Consider the following 22,149-nt stretch of genomic DNA (forward strand, 5'->3'; position numbering starts at 1 on the left):
AACACATCAATGCACTTGTGATAGAAAACATTTCCCCTTATAGAAACAGGAATATGTCAAAGCGTATATATGCAATAATATTGAAACATTTTAACTCATAAAACATGACTATACTAAGTGTTTTAATTAATGCAACACTATAGAAACTATCTTAACTCATAAAACATGACTATACTAAGTGTTTTAATTTATGCAACACTATGGAAACTATCTTAACTCATAAAACATGATTATATTCAATAAAGAAGAACTATACATCTATGGTGTATAGTGGAAAAGATCGCTCTTATCAAGGAGAAAAGCGGCGGAGATAAGCCTCGCCCCCTTCGTGGCGCCGCAATTAGTCTTGCTGCTTTTGGTGTGAACACACTATTTCTCGACGCGCGTCGAAAAAAAAACGCGTACATTTTTGACGCGTTCGGTGTGAAAGCACCATTAGTACAACATCATGCACTCTGAGCGGCCTAATATACACCAATATTAAAGGGAGAAAAGGCGGGGAAAAAACATAAAACTAAAACGCAGACAGTTAAAACAGTATAAAATATTTTTAAGAATCTGAAATTATAGAAAAATTGTTGAAGGTTTTGTCAACATTTCAAAAGTTAAATGGTGTCTTTAACTGAATGTATGCAGAACCTGTAAGCTTTTAAAGTTGAAGAAGATTTTAAGATTTTTTTGGTCTCTTCACGGCAAGACCCCATGCAAGTGAATGTGACAATTTTTCACAGTTTTTTAGCATTTTTTGGGAAAGCGGCCGGGCGAATCTCTTAGAAAAGTCATAGCTCACGATTCTCATGCAAGCCGCATGTTTTGATGTATTTTGACGCATGTGCTGGCTACGCTGTGGAGGAGTAGCGGTCCAAAGTTTTGGGAAATAAGAAGAAAAATACATAAAAAGCCCGCAGGAGAACATGAAGTCGGCTGAAGCCACACTTAATAAACATCAGGAAATATGCTTGAATTAATGTACCTAATTACACCATTGAAATACATTAAAGATAGTTATTGATAATGGGTCAATTTTTCGATAATTCAAAAGTACAATTCTGAATACAGCTTTTGTTACTCAACATGCTTCTTTAACATTTTTGTGTTGCTACTTAAGTGAAGTCATTTGAATGTTTTTCCACTAATTTTCCGAGCACACTTCAGACAGTGGGCACAGGGCATCTGGTATGCAGATGTCCCTGCTGCCTGAAGGCGTGCGATGACAGCCACTGGCAATGGCTCAGTGAAGTAACCAAGTATCACATTCCATCCTGTTGCCAAGTACAGTAGATAGGACGCTGCAGAGCTGGGGTTAGACGTGAGGGATGATAACCATGGGAGAAAAAAGGGGTAGTGGCCGCGCATTGGCATGTAAATAACCAAACACAACCACTAGTTTTCATACTTTTGTAAGTCGGAAGAAAGAAATCTAAATGTGCGGACATCAGACTTATTCTTTGCGGATACCCGTGAGCTGAAGGATCCCTGAGCACATGATTGTGGGGTGAGGTCACAGCCTGGAAGTGAGATGCTTTCCTGTGTCCCAGCCCGTTCCGCCGTTTGTTTTCCGAGCTTTGCTGACTCACCTCACCAAGTCATCAGTTACTCTCTCTCTCTATCTCTGTTTAAGGAAAATGTAGAGCATGAACAACTCCTATGAATGAAGAGGGCAGGGAAAGGAACAAGGGAGTGGCTTTGGTTTCCCTCTCCTGTCAGCTTGCCTTTGACCTCTGCCTCCTGAACGTTACATCAGCAGAACTTTGAGACTGCCAGGAAGCGAAACACAATGGCTAGGAAACTGGAAGCACACCCTGTCACCTTCACTTTAGGTCCCAAACACTAAATGCATTGCGATGTATTTGGGTAATCGTGCAAATTGGTAAACTGGGATGTATGGAATGTCTTGGGTTTGACCTTAATAAAGGTTTACTACCTTGTTTCCTCTGATTGCACAGAACAAAAACAAGATCCACAACACCTCATTTGTGAGGAAAAGTAGCTAAAATAACTATAAGGCTCTAAAATGCATAATGGTATTCCACTGCAGCCTAAACCTTCATGCTCATGTGGCTTTATGTATTGATTAGAAACACAGAATAGTACCATAAACCGTGTGTGATCACACGAGACCTCAGTAACACGATCCAATTGTGAATAGAGATTTAAAAAAACAGGCTACGTGATGTTTTACTTTAAGGCGCTAAGTTACATGATCCCTGAGAAAACAATTTATCTTTTATTGTTTATAATTCAAAGCATGTTTTACATCTTTTTCAAGGCTGCCAATAATTTCTAATGACTTTCTCTGCCAGCCAGTCACATGGACAATTTATCCCTTTTATAAAAAAACCCTGTATGCATCATCGAACACATTGTGAAGATGAACAGAGCTTTATAGTGTCATATTCATTTAGTTTTCGTTCTTGCCTTTTTGTGAAAGTGGTTCTTCCTCATGATACAAGCTGGACTTTTAGCAAAGCATCAGAGACCAGTGGAGAGGAAGCACATCAAAGGACTGTCCTCTGGCCCAAAAACACACCCAACTACATTCCACACAATTACAGACACAAGAGAAAGCCTGCAACGGAAGCCCTACCCATCTATTGGGGGATTGCCGAAATATGTTTATATTGCTTTGAACATTATACATTGTGCAAGGTGGAAACTGAAGATTTAGCTGGTCACGGTCAGAGTCTTTCAGCATGTCCGTCGAGCAACATTCAATTAAATCTTCAGGCTTTTTTGTTCAGTCTAACTGCACAGGATTCTCATTAGAGGTAAGAGAGCAAAAATACAGTGCACAACACAACATGGTCACATGAACTCATTTGAGTTAGTATGGATGTAGATTTCTGCTGCCATCTAGAGGTTGGATACCTTACATGTTGTGGAAATGAAATGTATTGTAATGTCTGCAGATTATCTCCATCGCCACATAATAACTAGGTATAGGTAAATCAAATATAGCTTTAGTTGCACACAGCAGCCATACAGCTCAGCAAGGAAATTCAAGAAAGCAATGAGGAAAAGCTAAAAATAAAACTGGATATATCGGTGTAAAAAATTACAGCTGTCATGGAAGTGCAGGAATTGCTGACTACATTTAAATGTGACCACTTGTCTGAATGCAATCTCAACTCGTCCATTTACTTCCAGCACACTGAAATTATTGCACAGAGCACATTTTAGTTTTCATTCTAAAACTGCAGCTTTCTGTATAGTTGGCAACTGATACTTGTTTTGTGGAATGAAAAGATTAATATCACTTAGCATGAATCCTGGAAACAGGAGGAAACAGGTTGTGTGGGCGTCTGCTCAAAAGTAAGAAAATATACCTTCCAGCACCTGTAAAGCCCTCTATTTAACACATTTTATCTGGTTTGAAAAGAAATAATCATCAAATATGTGATATTTGACACAACTCAATGATAATAACAGGCCATAAGAAACATCACAGAAAAGGTATTGAGTTCATATATTCAGCTCAGTAAACCATTTATTCAAGTATTTCCAACTAAGAAATCTGATATTATTTACAGTACATTATGTTCACTAGTGCAGGTCTGAGCTCCGGTTACTGAGACAGACTCAGACGTGACAATACAGAACATGACCATATATATAATAAATCCCACCATCCTTCAATATTCTACCCTGTCACTACATCTTCCGCCCTGGTCTCACGCACACTCACTCAAGTGCACACATGTACACACACAAAGACACAGTTTCACTCTACGTCTCACAGAAGGCATAAACCGTTAAAGCCTTTTTCACATCAAGGATGTTTTTCCCCTGCAGAAAAACTCACAAGAGAAATACAACTTAATTTGATGCATTCTCGAAGACTGCTTACATATCAGCTGGGTAGTTGACACAAAACCTGGACCAACGCTACTTCTGTGAATATCAAAATGTGAATTTTTGTGAACAGGGCATCCTTTGAACGAAGTTGAATTCAAATGTATAACATTTCATTCAGTATATCAGTTTTATACAACAGTTTGAAAATTTCCTTTTGCTCTCCAGACCACGGCTCCAGTCATGACTTTGATGCTTTGACACTGGGACAAAACTTTGCTCCGGGAAGAAGAGCTGTTGTTGCACCTCATAGTAGATCGGTCCAGTGCAACGTTTCACACCTCACAGAGGACGACAGGGAAATCTACATGTATACAGGGGTGGTCAAGCTTCACAATTCCCTAAAAAATAGGTACACAAATATTGCAATTAATAAATCAATTAGAACATCCTTCACTCAGATCAGCATTGCCCAAATTTGTTGCTGGCTCACCTGTGGTATCAGATTTTTATGAATCCTCTTCAACTTTGACTTCTTTCTGCCGTTTTTTGTCACCAACGTCTCTTCGTAGAACTCATGAGCAAGGTCGCCGTCCTCGTCAAAGTACAAAGAACTGCCAACACAGTAAGTCAACGTCAGTCTAATACTACAATGAGGAGATGGAAACTTGCTCAGTTTACCCCCAAAAAACTATCTTATATGTTCTCACATACCTCTACTGGCATCCACCAAAGTTTAATGTGCCGAGGTTTTGAGATACCGATCCTTACTTTCCACAGCTGACTAATGTGCCTAACAATAAGCAGTTTTGGCTGTACCTATACACTTTGAAGGATTTTACCGATTGATTGCATTGTTTAATGTTCTAAGCTGTGTTTGTGCTCTGGTATTGACTGATTTCAATTGCCCTGCGAAGGATGATTAAAGTTTATAAATTTTACAGATCTGCCTCCAAGTCAGACTTTGTATCATCCACTATTTCTATTTGAGGCACCCATGTGAAGTAGTGGTTAGGGTGTTGACCATGAATCCCAGCATACCTAGTTCTATCAACCTTGAGACCTTTGTTGCATGTCATTGCCATCTCTTTCTCACCTCGTTTTGTGTCATATCTCAATTTCAACCTATACAATACAGGCGTAAAATACCTTTATTAGGACAGCCTTTCACCTCCATTGTATTTCCTAAGAAAATAAGTTTACTTTGGGTGAAGCAAACCATAACCATTTCCCAATCATGTAATATTTACCTCCTCCTGGTAAAAACAAACGGTGTGGCATTTCTGGAACCTTTGATGGGAGCCACAGACTGCTCGCTCCCATCACTGACTGAATCTCCTCCATTTCCACTGCCTGAGAAAGGCCAGACGCCTTTGACTTTGGATCCACTTCCTCCCATTCTCAGAGATAAAACATAGTTAGTCTCCAGTTAATGCTTTCAATCTGGTTGGTGGCCAGACACTCTCACTTCCTTATCAAACCCAAGATCTGAAAAGAAAAAACACAAAAATCAGATATGACTTTCTCTGCCTGGTGTTCAGGTAATTGTGTGACTATAAACATTGATGCCTGATGTAAAACATAGTTTGTTTAGCACGTGGCGTGTGACACGATGGATCAAATGCTGTATCGATGAATGGCTGATGCACTATGTTTAATGCACAGCTATTATCAATGTGATAAGTCCGATTTTGATTTATAAACGCAATTGAATGAAAATATGCGGATACAAGAACCGTTGTCAAGCCTAAGATAGACAAAAACACGAAACAAAACAATCACTTCACTCAACGAGACAATATCGTAGTTAACGTTACATTGTAACCTTTACGTGATGCTTAAAGGTTACAATGTAACGTTAGCTTTACATGAAGCTAACACACTATATAGCTACCGAACCTTAAACATGAGCTAGTCTGCTTCTTAATGTGAGTTACATTGTCATGTTAGGGGATAAAAACAACCGTTAGTTCATCCGTAATGCACAGCGCATATCTTATAAAGAACCATCTTAGTACTGGGCCGGTGTAGCCAAATGACATGTAGCTAGCTGAAGCTAACTCACATTCAGGTGAATTAGCCCGTTAGCTTCTGACGCAGGTTAGCTACAAGCAGCTAAGCGTTAAGTAGCCCGACAAAACAGCGACACTTCTCCGAAACTATCACTAAATAAGTTGGGCCCTTGACTGACAGACGCGATACATGTTTTTCTAGACAATATCTTACCTTATAATACAGAATTAAACCGTCGTGTCCTTTCATAACTTTTACCCCCGGCTACGTTAAGCTAGCGTTAGCTTGTTTTGGTCCTTACGATGGCGATCAGCTGATCGGACAGGCAGGCGGGACCGAGACAATTACAGGACGTCATTGTACCTTCTACTGCTAAGTATCATGTCAGAGACGGTAAACTGAACGATGGGCAGGTGAACATGCATTTAACTCGATGGAGTTTGGGGTTTGTTTGTGTCTAAAATGGCATAATTATACTTGTATTTACGATATTCAAGAATTACAGAAACTTATTTGAACTGGGGAATTCTTTACTGAACGCGGTGCACATTTGTCACATGTTTTAACGTTAACTTCAACATGTAAATACGTGCATAGCCGGATACAATGATAGTGAACTGAAGAACGAAAGACAAACATTCCTAAAAAAGGACAGAAAAAAACAAAGATATGAAGGAAAGAAACAGCTTTCAGTAAAACACATGTATACCAATATTCATTCAAGGTTCCAGTCAACCAGAGTGACACCGCTCTCTCTGACATTCATAGCTGCATACAAATGTCCATACATCAGTCAAATTCACAATTTGACGGTAAAAAAAAAAAAAAAAATGAGTTGCACCCATCAGGGGTGTATAGAGGACAAGGCAGATTTTTGAGCCTGGGTCAAATGAAAATCCAAATACTCGTCAGCAACAAATGTGTATTTAACTTTCTAATATGATAAATGGGGGGGAAAAAGCCAGTGTGGAAGTTATTGGTTTTCATGGTAGGTTATTCACAGACCATATTAGGTTTAACCTGATTTTGACATGTCATGAATGTACTTTTTACCAATTTTGTAATCTGGAAAAATAAAAAAGAATGCAACTTCCAGACGTGTGATTATCAGCTATGGGGCTCAACTTTAGCTCTGCATCTACAAATATATTTGCATCACATTTTTAAACCCAAAAATGCTAAAAACCCTTCCTGACATTTTCTTTAAAATTAAGTGACACAGCTGAGGTACATTACTGGATACAACCACAGTCTAATCTGCCAGTGTCGTTTCTCTCAACTCAATTATCTCAGGCACAACAGACTCTCCAGGTGTAAGGCACTTCTCATCTCTTGCATCATTTCACACGCACATTCGCGCTAGCACTCTCTCTCATTGTCTTGCGCGCTGTCTCACTCTCTCGTTCACCCAAGAGGCGTTTAGAGTTGTGTTATCTGGGATCTTTGGATGCAGCGATGACTGGCCATCTTCAGGAGATTGTCCAGCCAAGACGTGCACGTTTAACCCCCGAGCGCAGAGTCGTCTCAGCCGGGGGTCGAGCCAGCCAGAGCCTCCTGCATTTTAATGCGGGCCAGAGCGTACCGCCGCACTATCTGCTTGACGTGCTCCTCCTCTTCACGCTGCAGAATGCGATTGAAGTTCTTTAACTCAGGCATGGAGAAGGCATGCCACTGTAAGTAAAGAAAGAAATGCAATAAGTACACTGTATAAACGAACCACATGTTCTGGCCGTTATTCTCAAATTCATGTTTCACTCACATTGACTTCTCCAGTTTCATTCTCTTTCAGAACAAAGCTGAGGACTTTCTCATTGGGCCCAGCACACATACGCAGACGGAGGGGACTCTCATCATCAGACACTTTGCGAACATAAACTGAAAGTGCACAGGAAAACGAATTAAAATTAATGCAAAGCATGCACAATTTGATTTAAAAACACTGCAGGAGGTCAATGTGTAAACGTAGCAAAATGAAGCAATACCTTGGTCATGACGCTCGCTACGCTCAAACAGAGCAAACTTTCCAGGATTGTCAACCACAGTAAACTTTTTCAACAAAACCTCGATGACCTCTCGAGCAGAAGTGCGCGAGCTTATGTGCAGATGCTTGGATGCATCCTTTGGCAGGTAGAAAGAGGTGCGGCGCTTCACTCCGCTGGCCTTCCTCCGTGCAGCCTCTTGACCCCCTTTCTTTGGAGGTGGAACTGACACAGGACGGGCCAACTTGAACTGCACTTTTATAAAGCCAGTGTAGGAACCGTCCTTGTTCTGTTGAGTAAAATATAAATGTTTCACTGAATGAAAAACCCTGTCACTTTAAAATGCATGGATTTGTCGTCAATCATCGCTACTCACCATGTTCATGAACAGATTACTGTTGATTTGAGCGTTGTAGTCCTTCACCTTCTGCTGAATATCTGCAGTAGTCAACTCTTGCTTTCCCCATTCAATTTGTTCATCCTGGAGGGGACAGTGAGGAGTTACAGTGTTAAACCACCAGGTGGCAGTGCTCCTCTCCAAACCACAACAGAGTCATGAGGAGCACACAATGTACTGGTACATGAATGGACACTGAAAAAGGTTTAGTTGTGCATTACTTTCTCAAAAAAAATAATGTTCTGTAATAATTACAAACACTGTGGCCAATTAACATTTTGTTACATCTTAAAAACATAAAAGGTGTGTTGAAGACCCTATTGAGTGACTATAGGACTTTTATAGGGGGAAAGACACAAATGCTGCTGTTGCATGGAAACATTGTAGGTCTCAAAATAAGCTTTCAGAAATTTAGAAAGTTTGAAGACGATGTGACGCTATCATGTAAAAGCTACAGTGGCGTGATTTTTAAAAAATAAGTTCCTCTTCCAAAACTAATATTGTTTAGAAGAAGATTACAAAAAGCCAAACTTTGGTAACACTGTTGTGAATTGACTTCCGGTTCGACCGCCGGTATTTCTAACAATAAGCACCAGTTGCATCAGGCTCAACTTCCTGACAACGCAGCAAAGGCAAAAAACGATGATGTCAGCTCTACCCAATCCTGTTCGACCACTCTGATTCCACTGCCTCGGAGGGGTAGAGGAAGTAGGGGTATGTGCAACTTGCAGCTGCTAGTGATGAGTGCGAACAAGGGTTCTGCATTGCATTCTTTAACTTGGTATTCATGTATAAATAGCCTCCCCTCTCTGGCTTTCCCAAGTGGGAGAGACAAAGCCCTCCTGTGTTTTAGAGACACATCCTGTGAAGTCAGCTGCCTCATCAACCGCACTATCACAGTCATGTTTCAGTCATGCACATTTGGCCTTCACAGTCTGCATATCCATTACCTCAGTTATAGTTTTTCCTGAGTCAATTTCCTGTATACAAAGAAATTGCAACAGAACTGTGAGGCAGCACATGTTTTTTCCCCCCATACTGTGTTCCAGGTAATTCCTTGAGATTGATAGGAGCAAGGGGGTTTCCTAAGAAGTAAAATCTATATCCAGTATCTACCTATTGACGCGTATGCAGATTTCTCCATAATTACAAACAAGCATTTCTACAGCAATTTTTTTCTCCCTCAAAATATTGCGAAAATGTATCCAACTATACCATGCCTCTCTATATTACTATGGATTGTCTGATGAAAAACAAACCAGGCAAAGTTACAAGCTTTAAACAAGCTGGGTTGCTTATAAATCTACGTCCAGCAGAACAAGATCAATAGTGGCAATCCTTAGGCAGAAGGAAAGACTCACGTGAATATGCTACTGTTAGACAAATCCATTAATCAATATGTGGGCCATGTTGAGCTTTCCCATATGGTAACGGGAGGAACAACATCTGCAACAGCAGCATTTCAACATGTCCGCCAAAGGAGTGTCATCTTAAAAAAACTGAGTTGAAGTGCCAACATGAATAAAAAATGGCTTCTGCAGACACAGAAATGGGTGAATGTCACTGAGTTTTACAATATACATTATCTGTTTTCCAATAAAAAGAAAACTGATACCTCAGTGGGCGTAGTAGGTGACTAACGGAACAGAACATGAACACATCCAAAACAACACATTAATCATCCGTGATTGAGAAATATCATGAGAACCTGAATAGTCAATGAATAGTGGGTGTTGGAAACTTGAGAAGCCAGTGTGCGTCACAAAACATGACATTTGAGTTGTTCTCTGCAAGAGTTCAGCTGTGGGTCTGTGCTTTGTTAGATTCCACCAGTGCTGACGTGCCTTATAGTTTTAATATATGTTCTCGATCCATTTGTTGTGTTATGAGTCTCAAGTCTATATACTCAAAACTGGAATAACCAGAGCTCCACCCAGCTCATTTGGCAAGCATCATCTCTGCGGGACTGCCCTTGAGCAACACACAACTGCATTTAACTCCTAAACACGTGGATAAAATACTCAACTTAGGCAGAAAAACTGTCACAAAAAAGAGCAGAAACCTGAAATAACGCGAGAGAAACGTTAGTTAAGACGAACCAGAACCACCACGTCAGCATCTCCGTGGTCTCACTTCTCCTTTTGTACATTGCCAACAGGACCTTTTTTGGTATTCGAACCTAACGTTATTGTGTAGTTAACTTTTCTTTTTTGGGGACTTCTCACCTGCTTTACGTCAGAAGTAACGATAGGTTTCCGGGTTTTGGGGAAGAACGAGGTCCGGGCGGTGAAGTATTGCTCAAACTCCTGGTCGGGCTCCTCATCGCTGCAGTAGCCGCTGCTGGTGGAGCTGCCCCAGGTCATGTCGAAGGACGGAGCTTTCTCCGAGCTCATAGCCACGTTTGTCATGCTGACTACCGGTATAAAAAAGGCTTTTAGCACTAAAAGGTCAAACAGCCGGAACGTATGGTACGACGACTGAACAAGTGCGAAAATAAAATGACGTTTGCAAGTTTGATCTAAACTAATCCAGGCGAAACCGAAGTCTGACTGAAAATGTTGTAAATCACGGTGAATTAATCTCTTCGAGGGCAGAATATCGCTGCTGCGCCTTGATAACAACTGTCTAATCGACTAAATACTACTGTCTTTTTTCTCTTCTTCCTCTTCTAACTTCAACCGGGCTACGTTTCCACTGTACAAACTACTCTGTGTGAAACAGGATGCGTTCAGGGTCCCCGCCCGAGCTGTCCTCGCTTCCTTCCCCTCGAGGCCCCACCCAGGTCCGTTGAACTGAGTTTGGAAAATACACAAACCCAGCAAAGGCGGTCACGATTGGCCGGCGAGGGGAAATGCCAAAGACTTCATCCCCCCCCCAAACCCTCCATTTCGTTTTGCCGCCTCTCCCACGGTTGCTCACCCACGCTGAGTTTGTCATGTGATAAGAAGTCGGCCTGGTCCCACACAGTCTGTGGTCTGGCCACACGTGGCCAGAGACAGCATGTGAACCTTTTTATTCTTCAATGTATAAGCTACAAGTAAATATGTTGAACTTATAGGCCGCAAACATAAAAGCTAGAGTTTAGACGGCCAAGTTCTGTGACAATTCAGTGGTGGAAACCATGTTATATCTCTCAGGGGAAAAGAGGGAGATGCCCTGAATCTCTCTAAATGTCACCATATGCAAACAGGATCACTAAATTGATACGGCTGGGGATATTTTCAGATGCACTGAAACATTTTGTCTTTACATCAATTCGTCGATCAATAGGGAATTAGGATCATACGATACAACTGGGGAACTCAAGGAAGAGGAAGATAAATTAAACATAATCAAAGTAGCAGAGGTCTTACTAGATCCTACAATTACCACAATGCAACTCTTGAGGATCCTTCATTATGCCACCTTCATATGGTGTATATATATATATATATATATATATATATATATATATATATATATATATATATATATATATATATATATGCAAGTTGGTATGTACTGACATGGATGAGGCTTAAGCTAATTATCTCTTTGGTTTCATCTTTATAAATAAAAGATTTTGGTTTTCGACAGTTGGTCAGAAAAAAAAATACTTTGTGTTTTTAACACTGGTAAATTGTGAAAGACATTTGCCAGCCTGTTCTGATATTTCAGACAAAACTACTAAATAAACAAACTATTAATACAATAATTGACAAACTGGTCTGCAGATGTATCGATAATTAACAGGACGCACCAATCCAGATTCGTATTGACCCCACATGAATAATGATTCTTTGTCAATGTCATAAAATCCTTGTTTTCATAATCAGTTACATTCATGACGACATGGTGAGCCTGCAATCTTTTTTCTTTGTGCCATAACAATAAGTTCATAAAAATGCGTACAATAAGTCCCACTGAGTGAGATGTACAGAATTTAACTTTAGGAGGACAGCCCTGGTATCAGATCAGTAGAAAATACGTTTTTGCATCTAATAAATGTAGCATCTCAGGTTACATCTGGGATGTTAGTCAGTGTGTGTAAAGCTGCAAATTTCAGTGTTCACCATCAGGTAAACTGAAGCTATAATATGACTAAAGATAAGGACTCTGTACTAAGTTTATAACCCTGTAAAGAGAATTTGGCTCCAGAAAACTATGATTAAGGATGCTCATCAAACATATAAACCAAGGGCATGCGTCTGGTGGAGACATTTGCAAACTATCATCAGTGTTTTTCTCACCTGCTGAGAAGTTGGCCATATATATTGTTTGGGATATTAGCACACAAGTATTAGCCAACGTGTACTGCAGGAAATACTTTGGAGCCTCCTAGTGTGAAGTTAGGAGTTCACAGGAGTTCCCGCTGTTCTGACATTATTCTCTGATTGAACCTCCTCTTATTTTGTGGTACAGTTTTACTGCAGATGTCTTAGCTCATAGCAGGACAAACACAGGTGTTATTTAATTACATTAATTATGGCTCTGGTACTTTGCATTTCGACGGCCTGGCACTGCTCTCTGGTACACACCACTGTGACGGAGCCATTACTAATGGTCTGTTAGTTCCACCCGTACTTTCTCCTGCGATGTCAAGTGAAAACGTCTGTTGTGTAAAAGGCCTGTGCACACAACAACCCAAGCACCAAGTCACTCTCTAGCAATGTCTTTAACTGTTCATACCATGCTGAAGTTTTTACATTCCATACATCCTTTAATAAGCAACATGTGCTGAATAGAGGAGTGAATAAAACCTGTTACCAAGAGACCAAACCCAGCTGCCTTGAACGACTTTGGGCCCGTAACCTTGACTCCCCTCTTTATGAAAAACAATGTGTCACAGAAAAGCACAGTGAGGAGTCTTCTTGTAAGATTTAAGATGTAGAGAGGTTAGGGCATAACTTTATCTGTCTGTTTATCTGGATAGGGTACAGTACAATGTTTGCGGCACCTGTTATGCCCCAATAATGCCCCACTTCAATCACTTTGGTCACTTTAATCACTCCAACTGGTGCAATATAAATACATATTTTTAAATATGTTTTATTCTCTTTGTATATATCATACTGCTAATGTGGATCATATACTATTTGTATTACTACTTATTAATAGCTATATTACTTGTTATTTATTTTTATTTCACTATGTGTCTCTTGTGTGCACTTTACCTGTCTGATGCTGTAATTCTACAATTTCCCCACTGCGGGACAAATAAAGGATTATCTTATCTTATCTTATAAAAGAACAACGCAGAAAGGACTAAAACATGTAACTCTAGAATTCAAGTGAAAACAATTCATGGTACATCCTGGTGAAAAATTCATGTTGTTGAGTTGGTTTTCTCAAATGTATAACTCAGTGAGTGCAACAGCTTGCTCATAGTCTCTGCAAACAGATGTTTCACTGCAGCACTTAAATAAACTGAACCAGATCGTGCAAAAGCTGTTACCTGTAACGTTTTGTGTTTCTCAACAATAACAAACTTGCCTTAGTTTGCCATAAGTGGAACTGAATTGACACTGTGTACTTATAGCTATGTAAAAGAGCCATGTTCCCATTTACTATAAAACATTTGATTTTGGTTCCTTAAAGCTATCAGGCAGAATCACCCTGTAGCACGTAATGTAACATGCAAAGCAGGGGCTCTCTCATTCTGAATGGTAACCATAGTGGTAGAATATCTCAACAACTTTTTGATGTTGTGTTCTTTGATTGTGAGCCCGACTGCGTATGAACAACCAGAGAATCAGGCCAGTCATCATGCCAAATACAAAAGGTCCTTACCACATTGGTGTCTGTCTCTATGGTGTGCTCCACTACAAAAGTGTGGTCGGCCGCAGAGCCTCGGTCCCAGCTGCAGTCCAACCGGATCAGAGCACGGCAGCGGTAGTGGCATGTGAATCTGCAATCTGTGAGTGTAGAAAGTAATGGCTTTACACACACGCCGCCAAACACATGTATACACATGACATCGTCTGCTGTAAGCACGCATGTGATCCGATTATAGAGTACAGTTCTCAATGGAAGGCTGCACGGTGGTTTAGTGGCTATAGCACTGTCACCTCACAGCAAGAGGAGTCAGGGTTTGATCCCCCGATCCTGGGTGGTCCTTCTGTGTGGAGTATGCCCGTTCTTCTCGTGGCAGAGTGGGTTCCCTCCGGGTTCTCCGGCTCCCTCCCACAGTCCAAAGACATGCAGCTGAGGTCGATTGGAGACTCTAAATTGCCCGTAGGTGTGAATGTGAGCTTGAGTAGTTGTCTGTCTCTATATGAGCCCTGAGATAAACTGGCGACATGTCTAGGGTGTTCCCTACTTTCGCCCAATGTCAGCTGGGATCGGCTCCAGTGCCCCCGCGACCCTGAATAGGATAAACGGTTTAGAGAATGGAAAGTTCTCTGGAAGATTCTCCAGCAATTTCTGGTTGTTGCAGTGCCTGTAAGTTTGCTTTCCCCTGCATTGTTGGCATGGTTGGAAATGTGTGAATTCAAATGTGTGTTTCTTATTGAGGTTGTGGTTAGAGGTAGTGTTGTACCGGACAACATTATATTGAGAGGTGTATCTATTTTTTTCCCTTATAATGTGCGTACTTACAGAGGCAGATCAACAACACCTTTATAAACTATGACTTCAATAATAAACAATGTACTATATCATTCAAATTATACATTTCTGGTAATGTCACAAAGAATTGAACATTGTATACATAATGAGATTATACCTTATTGTGGAACAGTTATATTGGGTATATTGGGTGGCAGGAGTACATGATTAAGTGGCCACTGAGTTTGTACAGTATAAATAAATAGCTAACACCTGTCCTCAGAGACACAATTAGCAAACCGGCATCTGTTGAGTGAAGCTGCAATAAACAGAGCTAAATTATACAATACTCAGATCAAGACAAGATATCAGATGTCGTATAAATTCATATTAACCTGTTAATATATAGCTATATATAGGTATAGCTAAGACTCTGTGAAAAATAATATACTTATATATATGTATGCCATGCAACCACATGTAACAATGCTTTGTTTCTTTTTTATGTTTTGTAATGATGTTATGATCACTAATGCATTGAAACTGGTCTTGAGTATTTCCATATTTGAGAGGGAAAAAACATCTATGTTAAAAACAGTTTCACTTGTGGACGTAAAACTCTGAATCCGTGTCTCTGTTTTTTTGTGATTTAACTGCGGTTTAAAATTTAGATCACTGTAAAGCGTTTTCTTTTCCTGCACACTAAATGCTTTAAATAAACCCCAGCTATAGTTCAGTGGTTTCAGTTGATGAAAAGGAACTTCAAGACTAGTGCAACTCTAAGATGAGTATTGAGCAAGAAGAGCATACTGGTCTCATAGGCCTGAGCCAATAAGGATCTCACCACCAAAACCACTGAAACAACTGCATGCTCGATACTGCTACTTCAAAAACAATTAACAACATGGAGAAAACGTATGGTATGGCAAACCGAGCCCACAAAGATTAAGATTTCTACGTGTTGAGAATAAATACCGGGTCATTTTGACCTGCAACTATTGGTGGCTGCATCTTTCCCTGTTTGACCCATTTTCTTTTTGCACCGAGTTGATGGAACATGCACGCACCCACATGCACAGACAGCCTACTCACTGACACACCGCAGGCTCTGCTTGTACAGGCCCCAGATGAAGTCTCCACACAGGTCACACCATGTGGGCTGCGCGTGGCTGCAGGGCTGGAAGTCGTGTCCCTCGCCCTTCTCCTCGGGGAGCTGGGGGTCGTGGGTGCTGCTCAGGACTCTGATGATCCCCGCCCGGCTCAGCAGGTCTGGCACCTTCCCCGGGCTGATTCTCAGGGCGTTGGCTCTCTCCAGGCGTGGAGGCGAGCAGGGCAAATGTGTGCCGTCTGTCAACTCTATCGGCTCTCTGTCCGGCCTCAGGTCACGGAGCTCGATGAACTCCCCCCAAGACATCATGCATTCAGAGCTCGGCGGCCTCCATCGTCACTGTCAGACAGGAAAACATACCATAACACACAGCTACAAACTTAAAACTGTGTGATCTTGAAATTAAAAAATTCTATCTCAATTTAAGATCTAAAGAAATTATAGACTGCTTCGTCACAGTAAAAACTATAGGATCACTTGTGAATATTCCTTGTTCTCAGTTCTCTCTTCAAAAAGAGAATTATCAACAATTGCCTGATTGATAAGGGTTGAATAAATAAAAAGTATTATTATTTCAACAAATGTATACTGTTAGGCAGATAGATTTGTATCAAATAAATAAATCCAGTAAAAAAAAAGTACAATATTTCACTCTAAATGTAATGTAGGCTACATAGTAGCATATAATGGAAATACTCAAGTAAACTGTACTTAAGTAACATTACATTGCCAAAGTAAACGTATTTAGTTACATTGATTATATAAGAGTAGCCTTTTATGTAATGTTGGTTTAGTTTAGACCTTTTTCAAAAAGCAGATCTTTAGACATTTTATTTACAAACTATTTGGTATATGGTGGCTTAGTAACCATATTTTGAAAAGGACACCTTGGTTTATAGCTTCCTCCAGGGTAATTGATATTTGACGGTCGACTAAACTATAATAAGTAAATCAGGGAATAAAGGTAACCACAATAGTCTAATGTAAAACAAATGAACAAGTTAATGTATGAGATGCCTTCTCTACGTTTGATTAAACACGAATAACCAAGCAATTCCTGTCGGTAAAACAATGCAATTTATGAGTGCTCGGAGGATGAAAACTCAAAAGTTTCGTCCCAAACACCCGGCGTGGTGAATTAAATCAACAACTTCAAAGTAAAGTCTTCTCACCTACCAAGTGCACCGTGGAGAAAAACAACCCCGCTGCTGTCGCTTTGTCTCAAAACTTCCTCCATCCGAGGAGAAAAACTTTCCGCAGAAAATCTCTGACTGTTTCTGAAGTAACGGAGGTGCGCGGCCGCGGCTACATCTCTGGAAATAAGCTCTCATCACCGGCCGGCTCCAGCGGCGACGCAGCGCCAACGTGTCCCTCAACGACGGGGGGACCGCGGGGTCCGAGCGCTTCTCGAGATACAGAGCATCTTTCGTGTTTGTCAGACTAGGTTGGAGGAGGAAGCGGCTTATCATGAAAAACACAGAGTAAGATGATCATGAGCTGCACCGACATCCGGAATGCTTTCACATAGGGGGTGCTTCTGAGCAGAGCGCAGCTGAGTGGGCGTGCAAAGTCTCCACTGTCTCAAACTGTGATGGATCTGGGTTTCACTTACAGCAGTGAACGTCTTAGGTATATATTATAGTTAAAAAGGTAGTGACTCCCCTTCTTGGTTAACATTCTTGCGAGTTGTGTTTAGTCTTCACCCTCCCTGAATGTTGGATGTGTGACTTTCTGTCAGTAAAAAGAAATTGGCAAGATTGGCTGCAAGTTTAAGCCTTGTATTTATTTAGTGTTATGTATAAAAACAGTGTTGAGAGAATAGTGACTACCTGTTCTGGCCACATTCTTAATAACAATTCAATTAGTTTATTTTGTAAAGCCCAGAATCACAAATTACAATTTTGCCTCAGAGGGCTTTACAATCTGTATTCATGCAACATCCCTGTCCTTGGACCTCACATTGGATCGGGAAAATCTTTTATTTGTTGCTGGTGTGTAATGAAGTTAAATCCTCCTCAACTGTGTTGAATGAGTGTAAATGTGTCTCTTGGCTGAAAAAAAGAAAAGCTTTTATAAAACAGAAAACTATATGCCACAAGGTTATTAAACAAATGAAAAGGAACAACACAATTATGTAACCAAACATATGTTTTATCTCATTAAAAGAAAGATTTAAAATGTATAAGAGTCCAAATTCGCATTGTGTCCATGCAGATCTGTTCCCCCCATCTGCTCCCGTCCCCCACCAGTCGTGCATGTGCTTCAACAGTCTCTCTGCATCAGCTGTTAACGTGCAGATCCATCTGTCTTCTCTTTGACCTCAGTCATGAGCTGACAGGCTCTCTTGTGTTTGGACCAGTGCTTCACCTGACATTTTCTGTGGAAAACAAACAGGACGACACATCAGCAGCAACACAACACGCATTAAGTGTCTGATATGACAAAACGTTTATTAAGATGTTCAGTATCACAGGAAAGTATTTATAATGCTCATGGAGCAGATTTATTTTTATATCTGATATAAAAACACAGATTTATATCCAGCCCTCTATCCATTTAACTCCTGGGTGATTCAAGCCATCTTGGATATGTTATCCCTAAAGCATGACTGTCTGTCCCAGAGCCTCGTCACAGCCTGAAACTACTTCAGCTCCTTTCAGCCGGAGGGAGCAGCAGTTTTACTCTGATCTCTTTCCGGATGTCAGGACAGAAAACTAATTCTTTCAGGCATCACCCAAAGCTTGTTATCGCAGGTGAGGTTTGGGGAATACATCAACCTCTAAATCCAAAGCTTTGCCCTCAGGCTCAGCTGCCTCTTCCCCACGGCAGTCTGGCAGATCTGACTGACTTACTCCTATCTTTATCTGTCTTACCTGTGACAGTACCATTCCCCCTGACACCGAGAGCATCTCTTTGCGGCTTCTTTCCCACAGCATCCACACTTTGGCTTCTCGGGAAGTAAACTCTCCATCACATCCAAATTGTACACCTGGTTCAACCTGGTCAAACAATTGCAATAATAATCACGGAGATGTTGGATGGAGTTGAGTTATTTGCATCTCAGAGTTTGGTTTTCAGCATCACCTCTCTGCCTGCAGCTTAAGTTCATTTTCAGATGGGCTGAACGTTTCTTTGACTTGATACTTTGCTATTGCCTTCCACTTCCCAGAATTCTCTCTCACAATGTAGTTCCATATTTCTGGCATCTATACATAAAGCAAAGCAGAGGGTAAATGCACAAAAAGGACATAATCACCTACAGTAGGTACAGATATATGTGTGGATGTGCGAGTGTGTACCTGTTCCAAAATTAGTTCTTTTTTCGGAGGGGTGGGGTCTGTAATGGTGAGATGAGCCAGGAAACGCTGCAATTCCAGAAGGTTTGGCAGCTGATCAATCAACACCTCCGTCATAAAACCTCGAAGCTGTGGCATATGAACGATAAGTAAATAATCCTCAGTGACAAAAACTAGTTAACTTTATTCAAACGTTCCTCAATGAGTTACACAGAATGCATAAGAAAAGAAATGCCATGAAGAGAGGATGCACAAGGATCTCTGGTTATATAATCAATGCAACAGGAAGAGGATGAGAAAGCATATAATAGGAGGAAACATCTTCGTCAAAACAACCCTTGGAAACTGATTCTGTGTTTTAACAAGCAAGGAGATCAGATATGAGGTTGGGGGACAATGATCTGGCGCTCACACACTTCCTCAGCTTCAGTTTACAACTTATACACAGTAACCACTTAGACTTTGGAGGAGGAATGAATTATACTCTTTAAAAACATTGATTATGGTAACTAAAATGACTCGAGAGCATAAATGAATGATGGAAAAGAGTCAGTCAACATTGTATTCACACTATACCTTTAGAAGCTGGTTCTTGTTGTAACTGTTGAAGTCATATTTCCTTTGGCAGTCTTCCTTCAGCAGCAGATTGTGAAGGGAAATCCAGACCTGACCATCTAGTTTTGTCATGGTTAAATGGTGCTCAGCAGTGATCTTCTGCCATCTGCCATCGATGTACTTTTCTACTTCACCTTCAGTAGGAGACAGAGAGCACACCATTGAATGAAGGGTCACGTATGAGCCAAGAATCACACATTCACACAAGGACACATTTGTTATGCAGGAGGTGTGATGTACCGTCTTTACAGCGACTCCAAGGACAGCAGTCAATCAACTGAACCAGCACGCAAGGCATGTTATGAGTGCACATCATACGATTGATGACACTAATACTGTAAAGGAAAAACAAGGCCTTCTGTCAGGTGAAGAATGGTTAATGAATAAACTAACAGGAAACTAATCTGAACAAATTTGAAATGTGGAAGCAAAATGCAGAACGTCTGAGCCCAGATCCTTAAAATGTGCTGCTTTTTTCATTTGATTTTTTTGTAAGTTTTTCAGACTATTAGACAACAAGCAATTTGAAGAGATCAACTTTTCTAAGAAATTTCAACCCAAGTTTTACTTCCAACTGTTTCTTGTTTTATAAACAAAATGATAAATAAACTTGTGAAATTATGAAATAATTCAAATAGTTGCAGCATAAGTAAGTATACTGCGAGGGTTAAACTTGCAGTGTAAATGCCTAAAAGTATAGGACACGATTTCCCTGATTCTCTGCTATAATTCCTAAACTTTATAGGGCCAGACACCACCGTACCTCTCCGTGTGGTCAGTGATGAAGCGCAGCACAGAGACTGCCTTCAGGGAGATTTCAAATTCCTGTGCAGCACTCTGCATCTGTAACTCTGTCATCAAGTTTGTCGTAGCTGTCGCTTTCGGGTCGTGTTGGTCACGAGTTGTTGGGCCTTCCTTGGCTGCTCTACCGAGCAGCAAGGTGAGTTTGCGGTGGCAGTAATCCACCAGGTCAAGAACAGAGTCACCAGCCGTCTCACAGGAATCCTGCACAAAACACAACCTTTGTTACATGAAGCTTAATTTATGACACTATTTAGAGAGAGAGAGAGAGAGAGAGAGAGAGAGAGAGAGAGAGAGAGAGAGAGAGAGAGAGAGAGAGAGAGAGAGAGAGAAAACTGCCTTGTCCCATGATTATTTCATGCTTTAACACATTATTTTAAATCAGGATGCAGATCAATATAATTCTGGGGTATGTATTTGTGCAGCCACTGACCTTGTGATACATTATCGTTTCAAGCAGGTTTATGATCGTAGCTTCATGGTGGATCTAAGACGGATACATTAAAGTACACACAAAATCAGTGGGAGTGCTGCAAACTGATTATCATTTTACACCTGATGTTACACTCACCACCATGTAAAGATTAAATGTGTTCTTGGGATTGAAATCCTCCAGCTGACAAAAAATGGGGAACACTTTGTGCTTCCAAATTTCAACGAGGATCATTTCATGGACGAGAACAGGTATCTAGAAAGAGGGTAAGGAAAAAAAGATACTGCAGACTAAACTTTTTTTTTAATGTTTTGATCGAGATATCCTAATTCTGTGCAATAGAAACAACCCCAAAACTTGTTTCAAGACACCTTTTCTTTGATTTTTGCAAGGCTTCACTATATTCCACTGACATGATAACGTGACAAGTAGAGGAGGAGCAGTCACCTTTTCATACGACACAAGGAACTCCTTCACAAACTCATCGTGCATGGAAGAAGCATTTATTATTGCTTGCATGTTAAGTTTCTCGATGTATGCATGCTGTCTGAACCACCTGTCAACATACAAAGATAGAAATCGTTAAAAAAAAATAATAATTAAAAAGCACACATATACGCACACTTATTAATTTCAGTGTTTTAATTTGTACTGTGTTGTGGTTTGTTCTGACTGGACATGGATGTGTGTGATCAACTGAGTTTTGACGATACCCATTTTGACTATACTGCTATTAGATTAGACTTTACTCTTTACCAATACTGTAGCTGCAGTCACCTACACCCTCCTGGCTGGACTACGTCACTGGGTTCAGCTAGCTACTAGCTAGCGGTCTTAGCATGTGAGCTAACGTCACTTTGGTGCATGTTAGCGGGTTCCTCTTACCTCTCGGAGCCGACTTCCTTGAGAGAAAAAGTTTCCAGACTTTGAACAAACCCCTCCGCTTCAACGGGTAGAATTACAGACGTGTTCATTTTGTTGCAGGACACTTTGCTCAACACATCATTTTATTTTACAAGCCGTCGCTTCAGTCAGAGTCGGTAAACTCGGTTGTCATGGTGAATGTATACCAAGCGCACCCAGGCTATAGCGCACTTTGGCCAGAGGGGGGCGGTGCTTCTTAAAGTATGACAAATATTACAATAATAAGGGTGGTGTATAAAAATGCATTCAACACATTATCTATCTTA

The 22,149-nt window shown here is 40.7% G+C and overlaps 3 protein-coding genes across 4 annotated transcripts; all 3 read right to left on the reverse strand.

Moving 5' to 3' along the window:
• Positions 1 to 3,398: 3,398 nt before the first annotated feature.
• tusc2a (tumor suppressor 2, mitochondrial calcium regulator a) lies at positions 3,399 to 6,165 on the reverse strand. Its single transcript, XM_068594359.1, has 4 exons — positions 6,019 to 6,165; positions 5,043 to 5,280; positions 4,286 to 4,406; positions 3,399 to 4,193 (listed from the first exon to the last, which is right to left on the reverse strand). Exons 2-4 carry the CDS (start codon positions 5,189 to 5,191, stop codon positions 4,128 to 4,130), a joined length of 336 nt encoding a protein of 111 aa, XP_068450460.1. The 5' UTR covers positions 5,192 to 5,280; positions 6,019 to 6,165; the 3' UTR covers positions 3,399 to 4,127.
• A 182-nt stretch (positions 6,166 to 6,347) lies between these two features.
• LOC137796428 (ras association domain-containing protein 1-like) lies at positions 6,348 to 17,232 on the reverse strand. Of its 2 annotated transcripts, XM_068594357.1 has the most exons (7): positions 16,991 to 17,232; positions 15,799 to 16,153; positions 13,951 to 14,075; positions 8,161 to 8,265; positions 7,788 to 8,073; positions 7,565 to 7,680; positions 6,348 to 7,476 (listed from the first exon to the last, which is right to left on the reverse strand). In XM_068594357.1, the coding sequence occupies exons 2-7, from the start codon at positions 16,121 to 16,123 to the stop codon at positions 7,330 to 7,332; spliced, it is 1,104 nt and encodes a 367-aa protein (XP_068450458.1). In that variant the 5' UTR covers positions 16,124 to 16,153; positions 16,991 to 17,232; the 3' UTR covers positions 6,348 to 7,329. The 2 variants fall into 2 exon arrangements, with proteins under 2 accessions (XP_068450458.1, XP_068450459.1); XM_068594358.1 differs by lacking the exons at positions 13,951 to 14,075; positions 15,799 to 16,153; positions 16,991 to 17,232 and adding an exon at positions 10,407 to 10,912.
• Positions 17,233 to 17,944: 712 nt separating this feature from the next.
• Positions 17,945 to 22,050, reverse strand: zmynd10 (zinc finger, MYND-type containing 10). Its single transcript, XM_068595281.1, has 11 exons — positions 21,845 to 22,050; positions 21,407 to 21,515; positions 21,098 to 21,214; positions 20,960 to 21,013; positions 20,489 to 20,730; positions 19,966 to 20,060; positions 19,687 to 19,859; positions 19,114 to 19,239; positions 18,899 to 19,020; positions 18,688 to 18,813; positions 17,945 to 18,191 (listed from the first exon to the last, which is right to left on the reverse strand). Exons 1-11 carry the CDS (start codon positions 21,931 to 21,933, stop codon positions 18,101 to 18,103), a joined length of 1,344 nt encoding a protein of 447 aa, XP_068451382.1. The 5' UTR covers positions 21,934 to 22,050; the 3' UTR covers positions 17,945 to 18,100.
• Between the last annotated feature and the right edge of the window lie 99 nt (positions 22,051 to 22,149).

Source organism: Clinocottus analis, unplaced genomic scaffold, assembly GCF_023055335.1.
Source record: "Clinocottus analis isolate CAN_PGR_092001 unplaced genomic scaffold, fCliAna1.0.p SCAF_3, whole genome shotgun sequence".
NCBI classification, from domain to species: Eukaryota; Metazoa; Chordata; class Actinopteri; order Perciformes; family Cottidae; genus Clinocottus; species Clinocottus analis.